General features: G+C 44.4%; 1 protein-coding gene across 4 annotated transcripts in view; it reads left to right on the top strand.

Moving 5' to 3' along the window:
• The window catches only part of LOC111972202 (epidermal growth factor receptor substrate 15), a 42,118-nt gene that overhangs the window by 11,485 nt on the left and 17,587 nt on the right, over positions 1–13,046 (top strand). For 3 of the 4 annotated variants that reach the window (XM_070446146.1, XM_070446144.1, XM_023999116.2), the window contains 9 exons: positions 414–626; positions 722–867; positions 1,144–1,306; positions 2,062–2,144; positions 4,838–4,910; positions 7,003–7,164; positions 7,359–7,556; positions 9,961–10,284; positions 10,407–10,529. In XM_070446146.1, the coding sequence (XP_070302247.1) occupies positions 414–626; positions 722–867; positions 1,144–1,306; positions 2,062–2,144; positions 4,838–4,910; positions 7,003–7,164; positions 7,359–7,556; positions 9,961–10,284; positions 10,407–10,529 (1,485 nt within the window). The remainder of the gene's footprint in view (positions 1–413; positions 627–721; positions 868–1,143; positions 1,307–2,061; positions 2,145–4,837; positions 4,911–7,002; positions 7,165–7,358; positions 7,557–9,960; positions 10,285–10,406; positions 10,530–13,046) is intronic. The other variant, XM_070446145.1, reaches the window with a different exon arrangement.

Below are 13,046 nucleotides of genomic sequence, written 5' to 3'. Positions count from 1 at the left end.
CTGCCAACTTATTTTTATTTTTTATTTTTTTACACTGCCCTTGAGCCCATTTTCTGGATAGCCTTCTCCAGCTTTTATTTTTTATTTAATCGATATTTGTTTGCACTCATGTACGCTTGGCTTCAAGGCATCCTTGCTTTCTATCAAGGATCCTGTATCTCAAAATTGAGCACTTTTTGAATCAGGGTTGTGCTATATTTGAAGTTCTCACATTTTAATGCACTTATGTAATGGCCAGATGCTTGCTGTCAAATCTTTAGTATGTGCAAGGAGGAAATGTGGACTCCGCTGTAAGATTTAGTGTGTGCTTCTCGAAAAAAATAAGTTGTTTGAAAATATAGGACTTCCCCAATCTTATATTGAAATGACATGATAGGCAGATTTATAGATGTGTGTCTGTTCTCCTTTATTAGGCCATGTACCTTGTCTACAGAGCTCTGGAGGGGGAGCCCGTACCCATGTCTCTGCCTGCTACCCTTGTGCCACCCTCCAAGAGGATAAAGCTCCCTGTCTCTGTACCCCCTGTGATGCCCCTTTTACCCTCGCCCCCCTCCATCAAAGAGAGACGCTCCTCCCATTCCGGGTCCAAAACCCTGCCCTCCAAACCAGCCATGACCCCAGTCACAGTGAGTATAATATTCATCCCGGCATGAAAGTGGGGCGGCAAGACCTAATCCATATATATATATATAACCATCCTGTCCCCTCTGTCTCTTTTCAGTGGGCTGTATCTCCTCCAGACAAATCCAAGTATGACGAGGTTTTTGCAAAGACYGATCTTGACATGGATGGGCTGGTGTCTGGGCCTGAAGTCAGAGATATCTTCTTAAAGACTGGCTTGCCCTCTGCCACACTAGCACACATCTGGTATGATTCAGGGAACAATCTCTTAGATAACATGGGGTGCCTGGCTCTGCACTTGAATGTACTAATGAAACAAGGACATTGGTCATACAGGGCTGCTTTCTGGATGCAGAGTAAGCCAATTCTTGGACTATTTTTWAAAAACTTTTTTCCATTTAGCAGGACTAGGCCTAATGTGGGTCTGTGAAACCGGCCCATAGTTTTAGTCAATATTATACCCATTGCCGGAAGGGTAAATGGATCTTTCTGTTGTGTGATGTGGTAATCTGTGTTCCACAGGGAGCTCTGTGACATTGGGGACATGGGGAAGCTAACCAGGGAACAGTTTGCACTAGCGCTGCATCTAATTAACCAGAAACTGACCACGGGTGTGGACCCACCCCAGTACCTCTCTCCTGAAATGATCCCTCCCTCTGACAGACTGAGCCTAGCAACCAAGCAGGTAACTCATTCCTATCATCCTGTACCATTTAATGCCCTCTTAGACATCCAATAATCACAAACTGTGAATATCTTGTTTGAATCGTGTGTATTTCTCAATAAAAGGACTAGGAGTTGTGTATTTCGATGAATACGCTACTTGATGGTGATGCAAATTTAAACATATTTCCTGACGTTTTACTAATCATTTCCTTCCCTTCTCCTGTGGTGTGTGGGTTTTTGTTTTCTAGCTTGCTGCTGTGTGTCTCTCTGACCCTGTCTGTGTATGCTGTCTCTTTGCTTTCTTCCTCATGAGTCATGCATTCTACACAAGGTGGGATCGCCCTCTAGCTGGGGACTCTCCTGAGTGTTAGCTTCACTGTGTCTCCCCCTAAGCTCCTGGCAGTGTCACCCACCCATGTACCCACCTCCTGATATTCCCTACCTACCCTTTTGTTTTTCTCCTAGTTTAATTAGTCATTTTAGTGCCCTCCTTATCCATTTGTGTTTGCATGTAGATGTGCCTTCAGTGTTAATGCATTTCTTAAAAATCTCCCATCTTGTATGGGTCATTTTGGGATTCTTTCATATTCAGTAAAATGGGTTTGATTTAACTGGCAACCTTAAATTAGTTGGAGGCTCATATTTACGTTATTCAACATTGTGTTTGCCAGTCCGTTGATTTAATGTTTAGACATTGTAGTGTACGTACAGTATGGTCAGTGAAGCTCGTGAATGTAATTAAATCGTTTGCTTTGAATGATTTCTCCCCACCAGAGCAACGCAGCAAATCTGGCAGCAGACTTTTCTGCCATCAAGGAACTGGACTCGCTCAGCAATGAGATTGTTGACCTACAAAGGTGAGTGTCAATCATCAGAGTTGCAGGGCTCTATGTTGACCAGGGCTCTACGCATATGTGCGCCTAAGTTGAAAAATGTAGGCGCACACACAAAAATGTTGAAGCACAATGAAAAATATTTGAGGTTATAAATCTGGAATCCAACATTTTTTTTTCTAGGCCCACTGGTGCTCCTAAATAAAATGAGGTCGCACAGCAAAATATTTAGACTCATATTAGAGTCAAATGGTCTCACTGTAAAGCACTAAGTTGTATTCGTCCATGTACCAAGTGTATTTGAGAGATGGGTTAGTTCCGGCTTTTTGTTTGGGAAGAGTTTGTTAGCGTGTTGGAGCATATAACTACCCCTCGTCGAAAGGTAGGGCTCGCTTTGTCTCACCACATTGGACTATTTCAGGGAATATACACCGTACAGTTGTAATGGTGTCGGTGGAATCTTGTTTAAAGACACCCACACACGTGTTCCCGTTGAAGTGTGTTTTGCTGTTTGATGCCAGAGCAGATGGAGAGAGCTGGGAGGCTGACCAGCTGTCCTGGAACTAGGAGGCTGAATAAGGAAGGAGACAAGAGGAGTGAGGGAGGGAGCCTTTTAGCGGGGTCTCCAGAGGTTCGCTCRCTCGCTCTCTGGCTCGCTCGTTCGCCTGGTTTGCTGGTTCGCTCTCGCTCACTCGCTCTCTGGCTCACCTGGTTCGCGCTCTCTGGCTCGCCTGGTTCGCGCTCGCTCTCTGGCTCGCCTGGTTCGCGCTCGCTCTCTGGCTCGCCTGGTTCGCGCTCGCTCGCTCTCCTGGCTCGCCTGGTTCGCGCTCGCTCGGTCTCTGGCTCGCCTGGTTCGCGCTCGTCTCTGGCTTCGCCTGGTTCGCGGCTCTCTGCTCGCCTGGTTCGCGCTCGCCTGGTTTCGCGCTCTCTTGGCTCGCCCTGGTTCGCGCTCTCTGGCTCGCCTGGTTCGCGCTCTCTGGCTCGCCTGGTTCGCGCTCTCTGGCTCGCCTGGTTCGCTCTCTGGCTCGCCTGGTTCGCTCTCTGGCTCGCCTGGTTCGCTCTCTGGCTCCTGGTTCGCTCTCTGCTCGCCTGTTTCGCTCTGCCTCGCTCCTGCTCGCCTGGTTTCGCGCTCGCTCTCTGGCTCGCTCGCTCTCTGGCTCGCTTCCGCTCTCTGGCTCACTCGCTCTCTGGCTCACTCGCTCTCTGGCTCCTCTGGCTCACTCGCTCTCTGGCTCACTCGCTCTCTGGCTCACTCGCTCTCTGGCTCACTCGCTCTCTGGCCCTTTCTTTAAGTAGGCAAGTCAGTTTAGAACAAATTCTTATTTACAATGGCGGCTTTTCCTCCTCTGTTTTGAATTGAGGAAGTACAGACCATATTTTATCACTTGCTTACACATAACATAGCTGTCCCACTACAGACATAACAGCAGCTAGATCACAGGGGAAATGTCATTTGTTTGTCGTTGTATGACAACTTTTCTGGTAAGTAAAGAGTGAGAAAAGAAGTCTGAAAGTAGTAGTCTTCATCAGTGTCTGGATAGCAGGTGTACGTTTTGAACTTTATTTTTAGGCTTTAGGCATCAGATTGCGGATGATGTACGGGAAGCTGCAAAGGTGTGTTTTTGGGGATTGCTGTAAGTATCCACGACAAGGTGCTTCTGTAAACATGCGCTTACCTTTTGGAGGGGCCGTGGATGAAGCAGTGAATTCTTCAGCTTAGAGCAGGAGGGGTGAGGTGGTCTTTTTGATTTAGACTGGCTGTCTGAAACCAGAATTCTGTAATTTTGGGCTGTTAAATTGGGAGAGCTGCTCCTAGGAGCATGGGATGTCTACAGGTATCATTKCTGGATACTTGCCTGCCAGGGCATCTAAATTATACAGTCGGTGAAGTCAGTACTCCTGACTCGCACGTCTCCTACCTCACTTCAGCTTCTCTCTCCTCTGGTCCTACTCTCTCTCTCTACATGCGTGGCTGTTGGTTGAAACGAAAGGCGGMCAGGTTCATTCTTCATGTTGATCAAAATAACATTATTATTCATTATATTTGATAATATGAACTGTGGAAATATGAATGGAAAAAGATACTTGCCATTTTTTCATTGAGTTTAAATGAATTATTTTTTACATTTACTATTTATTCTATTGGCCAGCCTTTTGGCATATTTATGTTCTACTTTGCTAAATGAATGGCTTTGTTATTGTCATTTGATAAAGATCCAGGAGAAAGATTTGGACTTGGTAGGGAGAGCTGATAACCGAGGCCCCGCCTATTGTGCAAATGTTCACACTTATCCCCATCTTCTGCTCGCTCTCCTCTATCTTGTCATCTGACCAGGAAAGGGTTGGGAGGGGTGGATGGGAGGATGAACAGACCGGGAAATGAACAATGGGAGGTATAGAGCTTCATCCCTCCCTTCTCTTTGCTGAATCACTGACACTTCCTCCAGGCAGCCACACACAGTACTACCCCTCTCTCTCGCCTCTCATCTGCCAGAACACACCACACACACACGCACAGACCCCCTCTCGCTCAAGGCAGTTGTTGCAGGCGTTGGTTGGTCTGTCGGTGTGGTGTGCTACAGTAGGATCAGGATGGTGGTGCAGGGAGTGGAGCTGTCAGCTGGGCAAGATTGTAGAGGTGGGGTGGTAGCCTGGCTGGGGGTGCCCTCGGTCTCCACGGTGATTAAATACTTATGTCTGCTGTGCTGGTCTTCCAGGGAGAAGAGCAATGTGGAACAGGAAATTTCAGAGCAGGAGAAGAGCATCAGAGAAAGGACCAGTGAAGTCCAGGTACAGTGAACGTGTTGCCTGCATGCCTCCCCTGAGCTCTCACTGCCCTTATATTGTTTCACTTCATTTCATCCACTTAATGACTGTATTGTCTGTACATTTAGATTTTCTACTGGTTTTATACATTTTCTCATGTCAAATCAGTCTACTGTTCAGCTGCTCTTGTTGAATTTGTTAGCGGTAGCCTTCTTGATTCTGTTAGGCTATGAAGCTATGGCTGAGCAGCAGAGAAACCAAACATTCCCTCCCTGTCTGAGTCAGAGCCGCCTCCACTTGTTCCATATACATCTGTAGTGCACCATGTTGATATTTTGATGTTGACGATCTCGATTGCGCAAACTGAACTGTAGCCTCAAGTTGTTTAGTTCTTGCTTCGGTGATACATTTCGACAGAATTACCTCTTTTAATATCAAGCATATGAATTGATTTATTAATATAACTTATTTAGAGGACGTACGTACATTATTTACCATTCATTTCTATTGTGCACAAAATAATCTGAAACAGCAAATGCATCCAACAAGTTTGTGGAATCACAAGCTTGACGTAATCATTGCGTGCTAGGAATATCAGACCAAATGCTGAACCTTTTGACTACTTCATTATACCTAATAAGTGAAAAATCTGTCAATGTGCCCTTGAGCAAGGCACTTAACCTTAATTGCTCCTGTAAATCACTCTGGATAAGAGCATCTGCTAAATGACAAATGGAAATTCGCCCCAATATGAGGGGACTATGTATAAAAAGTGCWGTMATTTCTAAATAATTCACCCGCTATGGATGAAAAATGCTCTCAAATTGAAGTAACCTCCATAGTCATTTTATCATTTCAAGAAATGTCACTGTCCCTATACTTTGAGCTCACTGTATATTMAATTGTACTTTCATACCCTCTAATCTGGGTCTGTCCATATGTTATTTAATGCATTTTTAGGAACATTTCAAGTGTTCTTGAATAAGCCAATACCATAGTAGAGGGGTATCAGCTGTAAGCCCGATGCCAGTGTGTGACTATAATCTTGTCTTTATAATCTTCTCTGTTAGGTTTAATTATCCCATCCTCTCAGGTCTTGTTCACTATTGACCCACTCTCTCTGGGAGGACTAAATTAACATTTAACACTTGTACACCTTTTATATTGCTTCTTCTCGGCCGCACTTGAACCCTAGTGATCGAACTATATAGGAATATGACAATATTACCCTGCATTGAACATTAGTTATTTTCTGCTGTGTGTTTGTGAAAGGCTGCTCTTCCTCTGGTACTGTGCACCAATGGTGTGAAAGGCTGTCATTAGACCGACAGCACTGTTTCCTTACCCCAGGGTTCCCCTCAGCAATGCCCAGTCACTGCCAATTAGCCAGCGTCAATATATTAATAATGGGAAAACTAGTCTGTTTTTCAATAGGTATATGAGCAACTGAGATTGGATTATACAGTAAAAATTAAGGCCAATGAGTAGTAATCAATAACTATTTAACATTTGCACAGTGATCGGGAGTAATTCTCCCTGCAGTAAATGTAATGTAATTGCTGAATATGAAGTATTCAAAGCAAATGGGGATCAATAAACTATTTGCTTTTTAATCTTTGGTACGTGTAGCACTCACACTTGAATGATGAGGGCAGGAGTGCCTCGCCGCTGAGTTGGTCTGATAAATGGCTTCTATTTTGGGCTGTGACTGCCTGGCTGCTTTAAACAGACAGAGCTTAGAGTGCAGCAGCTCCTCTGAAGGAACAGATGAAGACGTTCATCCCTCTGAGCCTGTGCTGAGTAGTGGCTGATTACAGTTTATACCACACCTTCCTACACACACTTCCTCGATAAACATCATCATGTAGTCATAAACACTAAGTCAACGTGTAATGGTACTGTGGGGAAGCTTACATTGATTTTGTTCTGCTGCAGTGGAGCACCTCAAGGCTGAGCTAACTTTTTTTGTAATCTTTCATTATATTCCGGCAGTCAAAATGGATTGACTCTGAGTCCTTTCTTCAGACTCTGTCAAACGCTACTCCCTCATTAGGTGCTTCTGCTCCTTTTCTCACATCTTTCTCTGGATGCTGTGACTTTTCCCTGCCCTCCTCAGGACCTGCAGAATCAGGTGCAGAAGGAAAGCGGCGAGCTGCAGCGGCTGCAGTCTCAGCGCCAGGAGGTCCAGGATACTCTGGAGGAGCTGGACCAGCAGAAGACCACTCTGGAGGAGCAGCTTCGTCACATCTGCCAGCAGTGCAGCCATGAGAACCAGCTGGTGAGACTACAGAACCTATCAACCAACCACCACCTCCCACAGCACCTGGATCACCTTCAGAGAGGATCTAGTCAATAGCAACTGCGTTGGATGGTCAAATGTACATCTAGTCACAGTCAGATTGTCCACCATTTTGTTTGTACTCTTTTATCACACTTGCTTCGCTTTCTGTGRTTGGTGGGTATGTGTGTTAGATCTTGTCACTAGAGGCGGAACACACGGAGCAGGAGCAGAGGATAGAGGAGTACGAGGAGCAGCTGGTGCATGCCAGAGAGGAGCTGCTGCGGCTGCAGGAGGAGAGCCAGCAGCTGGAGGAGAAGGTGCAGGCAGCRCGAGAGCAGTTCACCCCCTTGCAGGAATCTGTCAAGGACTCCTTCTCTCAGGTATCTCAGGTGAGTCTACTATGACTCACCACCATTACTATTACGATGGTGGCAAAGATTGTAAATGGAGAGAACAAAATAAAATATGATTGACGAGAAAGAATGTATCAAATCAAAGTTTATTTGTCACGTGCGCCGAATACAACAGGTGTAGTAGACCTTAAAGTGAAATGCTTACTTACAGGCTCTAACCAATAGTGCGGAAAAAAAAGGTGTGTGTGTGTGTGTGTAAGTAAAGAAATAAAACAACAGTAAAAAGACATTTGAAAATAACAGTAGTAAAAATAACGGTGGTAGGATGACATGCGATTTATTGGTGAGTGAATGTTATATTTAGGATTTATAAATTGCATGTCATCCTTATCAAGCAATCTATCATCAATCATGTTTTGTTCTCTCCAACCCGTGTGTGTGTGTATATATCTCTATCAGTACCAGTCAAAAGTTGAGAACACCTCATTCAAGGGTTTTTCTTTATTTTTACTACTTTCTACATTGTAGAATAATAGTGAAGACATCAAAACTATGAAATCATGTAGTAAACCAAAAAGTTTTAAACAAATCAAAATATATTTGAGATTCTTCAAAGTAGCCACCCTTTGCCTTGATGACAGCTTTGCACACTCTTGGCATTCTCTCAACCAGCTTTACCTGGAATGCTTTTCCAAGAGTCTTGAAGGAGTTCCCACATATGCTTAGCAATTGTTGGTTGCTTTTCCTTCACTCTGTGATCCGACTCATCCCAAACCATCTCAATTGGGTTGAGGTTGTTGTGGAAATATTTGGTCAATCATATTTCACAAATACCGGAGCATGTGAGTTCAAATKGACTTTTTATTACTTCATAATAAAAGCCGAGCTGCATCATGAATACAACTGCCTTCCAATCTTGGTACAAACTACTTATACATTTGTCCTCCTTACGTCATACTCATAGTAACTCCTCTTAATGGCTYAWCMCYTCTGGCATTTAGCCACCGTTATCATATTGCCTTCATATTAGGACATGCAACCTGTAGAGTCACAGAAATAGTTTCATGCATGTAGGACCATAGCAACAGACCATGGCATTCTACAGGATTAACGAAATACATGACATACTGCTGACTCCACTGAAAAGGTGAATCCCTGTTCTGGAAAAACCCCATTCGAGGTGTAACCATAGTTGGCCATAACAGTTACAAGAATAACCATGTGCATGTCTAATGGTGTCCAATACCTACGCGCATGAGAGTGCAGTAGTTTTGCTGGCCCTTCTGAAATAAATAATTGCACATGTGTACTGAAAAATTCCCAATATGGTCGGGTGGTTGTATAGGCCAGGTCATCTGATGCAGCACTCCATCACTTTCCATCTATGTCAAATTACCCTTACACAGCCTGGAGGTGTGTTTTGGGTCATTGTCCTGTTGAAAAACAAATGATAGTCCCACTAAGCAGAAACCAGATGGAATGGCGTATCGTGCAGAATACTGTGGTAGCCATGCTGGTTAAGTGTGCCTTGAATTCTAAATAAATCACGACAAGTGTCACCAGCAAAGCACCATCACACCTCCATACTTCACAGTGGGAACCACACATGGTCATCCGTTCACCTTACTCTGCGTCTAACATACCAGAGGACAGATTTCCACCAGTCTAATGTCCATTGCTTTGGTGTCCTTTAGTAGTGGTTTCTTTGCAGCAATTTGACCATGAATGCCTGATTCCCACAGTCTCCTCTGAACAGTTGATGTTGAGATGTTCTATTACTTAACTGAAGCATTTATTTGGCTCGCGTGGGTCTTCCTTTCCTGTGTGGTCCTCATGAGAGCCAGTTTCATCATAGCACTTGATGGTTTTTGCGACTGCACTTGAAGAAACTTTCAAAGTTCTTGAAATTTCCCGCATTGGCTGATGTCTGAAGTAAATTGACTATATTTCTCTTTGCTTATTTGAGCTGTTCTTGCCATAATATGGACTTGGTCTTTTACCAAATAGAGCTATCTTCTATATACCACCCCTTCCTTGTCACAACGCAACTGATAGGCTCAAATGCGTTAAGAAGGAAAGAAATTCCACAAATGAACTTTTAAAAGGCACACCTGTTAATTGAAAAGCATTCCAGGTGACTACCTCATGAAGCTGTTTGAGAGAATGACAAGGCAAAGTGTGGCTACTTTGAAGAATCAAATGTAAAATATATTTTGATTTAACTTTTTTTGGTTACTACATGATTCTATATGTGTTATTTCATAGTTTTGATGTCTTCACTATTATTATACAATGTAGACAATAGTCAAAATAAAATAAAAAACATTGAATGAGTAGGTGTGTCAACTTTTGACTGGTGCTGTGTGTATCTATATCATCACTCTGCGCTCTCTCTCCCTTATCCCTGTGCTCTTTGTACCTCTGTTTGTACTGAGGGCAGGTGCAACAGAAGCAAAGTGATCTACAGATTGAGGAGCGGATGGTCACGGCCCAGCTCAGCTGGAAGAATTCCCTAGAGGAGGATCCAGTGCTGGTGAACGGCTCAGCGGAGGAGCAGCACCAGGAGGACCAGCCTGAGGAGCTGAGAGTGGAGCCTCCAGCCAGCCAGCCACAGATGGAGCCTGCTGAACCGATGGAAGAAGTAGATGAGGAGGATCAGCCTAAGACCCCAGAGGAACCAGAGCCCAAGTCTGATGCCTTCGAAGACCTCTATAACAGCCTATCTTCCACTGTCTGGCCAGTACCACAGGACAACCTTGTGAAGGCAATATATTGTACTCTGAAATATCTGGGTCATTTTATTATTTGTACATTGTCTGAGTGCTAGTTGTGTGTCTTATGCCATCATGGTGTCTKAARTTGCTGTTTTTCCTTCTCTTTTCTCAGGTGCACATTAGTCCCATTGCTTTCACMCTTCAGGAGCACAGCAGTCCTACTGCTGAAGTTGAAGCAGAGGTCAAAKATGTAGAAAAAGATGAGGAGTCGTCGTTTAAAGCTAGCACTCCCAAGGTACAATATGGTCCAATATGGTCGCATCATCTTTAGCCATGGGATTCCCCCCTGGACTCTAGATCTGGGTTCAGGTCATTTATTTTAAAAAATTCTATGCATGAGTATTTTTAAATAATGTGGCCCTATTCAGCTACTTCTATGAGAAGTATTTAAAAACATTTTCCTATAAATTGCCTACTTTGATAGGGATAGGTTTTCGTAACTGTAATGTATAAATGTAAAACCTGAATGAGTAGGTGTGTCCAAACTTTTGACTGGTACTGTATATCTCCCCAAATACTTAATTCCAAATGTAATTTGAAATACTCTAAATATTATTTGAACCCAGTCTGCTGCGACTCATGTTTGACACTGGACTGTGCTGTATTTCCTTAGCAGGTGGACTCTCCAGAGCCAGAACCGAGACCAGAGTCAACTGAGCTCCCCATGCTACCCTGCCTGTGCTGCCTCCACAGACCACTTCCATCCACTCCCTGATCTGGACTTCTTCCAGTCAGACCCCTTCACTGACCGTGAGGTTACCCCTCCACCTCTCAGATAGTTTAATTGTACTAACAGGAGCAATTTCAAACTTGAAAACCTGCTATAGTATGAATGTTCAGTGCATTTGGAAAGTATCCAGACCTTGACAATTTCCACATTTTGTTACGTTACAGCCTTATTCTAAAATTGTTAAATAATAAATGTTTCCCTCATCAATCTACACACAATACTCCTAATGGAAAAGCGAAGACAGGTTTTTTAAATGTTTGCCTATTTATTAAAAATAATAACCAAAAAAATCAAATCAAATCAAATTTATTAGTCACATACACCATGGTTTAGCCGTGTTAATGCGAGTTAGCGAAGGCTTTGTCTTCTAGTTCCGACAATGCAGTAATAACCGAACAAATCTAACCTAACAATATCCACAACTACTACCTTACACCACACACAAGTGTAAAGGGATAAGAATATGTACATAGATATATGAATGAGTGGTGGTACAGAACGGATGGCGATGCAGTAGATTGTATAGAGTCGGTATAGACGTATGAATGAGTTACTGTAGGTATGTAAACATAAAGTGGCCATAGTTTTAAGTGGCTAGTGGTACATGTATTGCATAAAGATGTGCCAAGATGCAGTAGATGATTAGAGTACAGTATATACATATGAGATGATGGTAATGTAGGGTATGTAAACATTGTTTTAAGTGGCATTGCTTAAGTGGCTAGTGGTACATTTTTACATTATTTCCATCAATTCCCATTTTTAAAGTGGCTGAGTTGAGTCAGTATGTTGGGCAGCGGCCGCTAAATGTTAGTGGTGGGTGTTTAACAGTCTGATGGCCGTTGAGATAGAAGCTGTTTTTCAGTCTCTCGGTCCTGGCTTTTGATGCACCTGTACTGACCTCGCCTTCTGGATGATGCGGGGTAAAGGCAGTGGTTGGTGTGTGTTGTCCTTGATGATCTTTATGGCCTTCCTGTGACAGTCGGTGGTGTAGGTGTCCTGAGGGCAGTAGTTTGCCCCTGGTGGTGCATGCGTGCATGACACCTCACTACCCTCTGGAGAGCCTTACGTTGTGGGCGGAGCAGTTGCCGTACCAGGCGGTGATACAGCCCGACAGGATGCTCTCGATTGCTGCATCTGTAGAAGTTTGTGAGTGCTTTTGGTGACAAGGCCGAATTTCTTCAGCCTCTGAGGTGAAGAGGCGCTGCTGCGCCTTCTTCACACGCTGTCTGTGTGGGTGGACCAATTCAGTTTGTCCGTGATGTGTACACAGAGGAACTTAAAACTTTCACCTTCTTCACTACTGACCCGTCGATGTGGATAGGGGGGTGCTTCCCTCTGCTGTTTCCTGAAGTCCACATATCATCCTTTTGTTGACTGAGATGTGACGGTTATTTTCCTCGACACCCACTCCGAGGGCACTCACCTTCGCTCCTGTAGGCCGTCTCGCGTTGTTGGTTAATCCAAGACCTACCCACTAGTGTATTCATCCGCAACTTTATGTATTGAAGTTGGACAAGGCGTGCATCGCCCAGCAGTCGTTGGGTGAACAGGATGAGCTATCAGGAGAGGGCTCAGAAAACGCACCCTTGTGGGGCCGCCAGCTGTTGAGGATCAGCGGCGGTGGAGATGTCTGTGTTACCTACCCCTCACCCACCTGGGGGCGGCGTTTCGGAACGAGTCCAGGGACACCAGTATGCAAGGCTGGCCGGGTCGAGACCCTTAATGACCATGCGAGTCTCGAGCTTGTATGACGAGTGTTTGGGAGTAGGTAACTTAAATGCGCGTTTAAATGCACTGAGCTGATACATCGCATGAACGCATTCTCACAGGGTATCCTCCTTGTCCAGAATGGGTTAGGGCAGGTGTGCCAGGTGTGGTTGCGATTGCATCCGTCCCTTGGACCTATTGTCGGTAAGCCAATATGGAGTGGGTTAGGGTGTCGGATAGGGTGGAGGTGATGATGTCTTGACTTAGTCTCTCAACAGCACTTCATGTTATGACGGAGTGCAGTGCTACGGA

The sequence above is a fragment of the Salvelinus sp. IW2-2015 genome, linkage group LG13 (genome assembly GCF_002910315.2).
Source record: "Salvelinus sp. IW2-2015 linkage group LG13, ASM291031v2, whole genome shotgun sequence".
In the NCBI taxonomy this organism is placed as follows: Eukaryota; Metazoa; Chordata; class Actinopteri; order Salmoniformes; family Salmonidae; genus Salvelinus; species Salvelinus sp. IW2-2015.
This window is presented reverse-complemented; position numbering and strand designations above follow the sequence as displayed.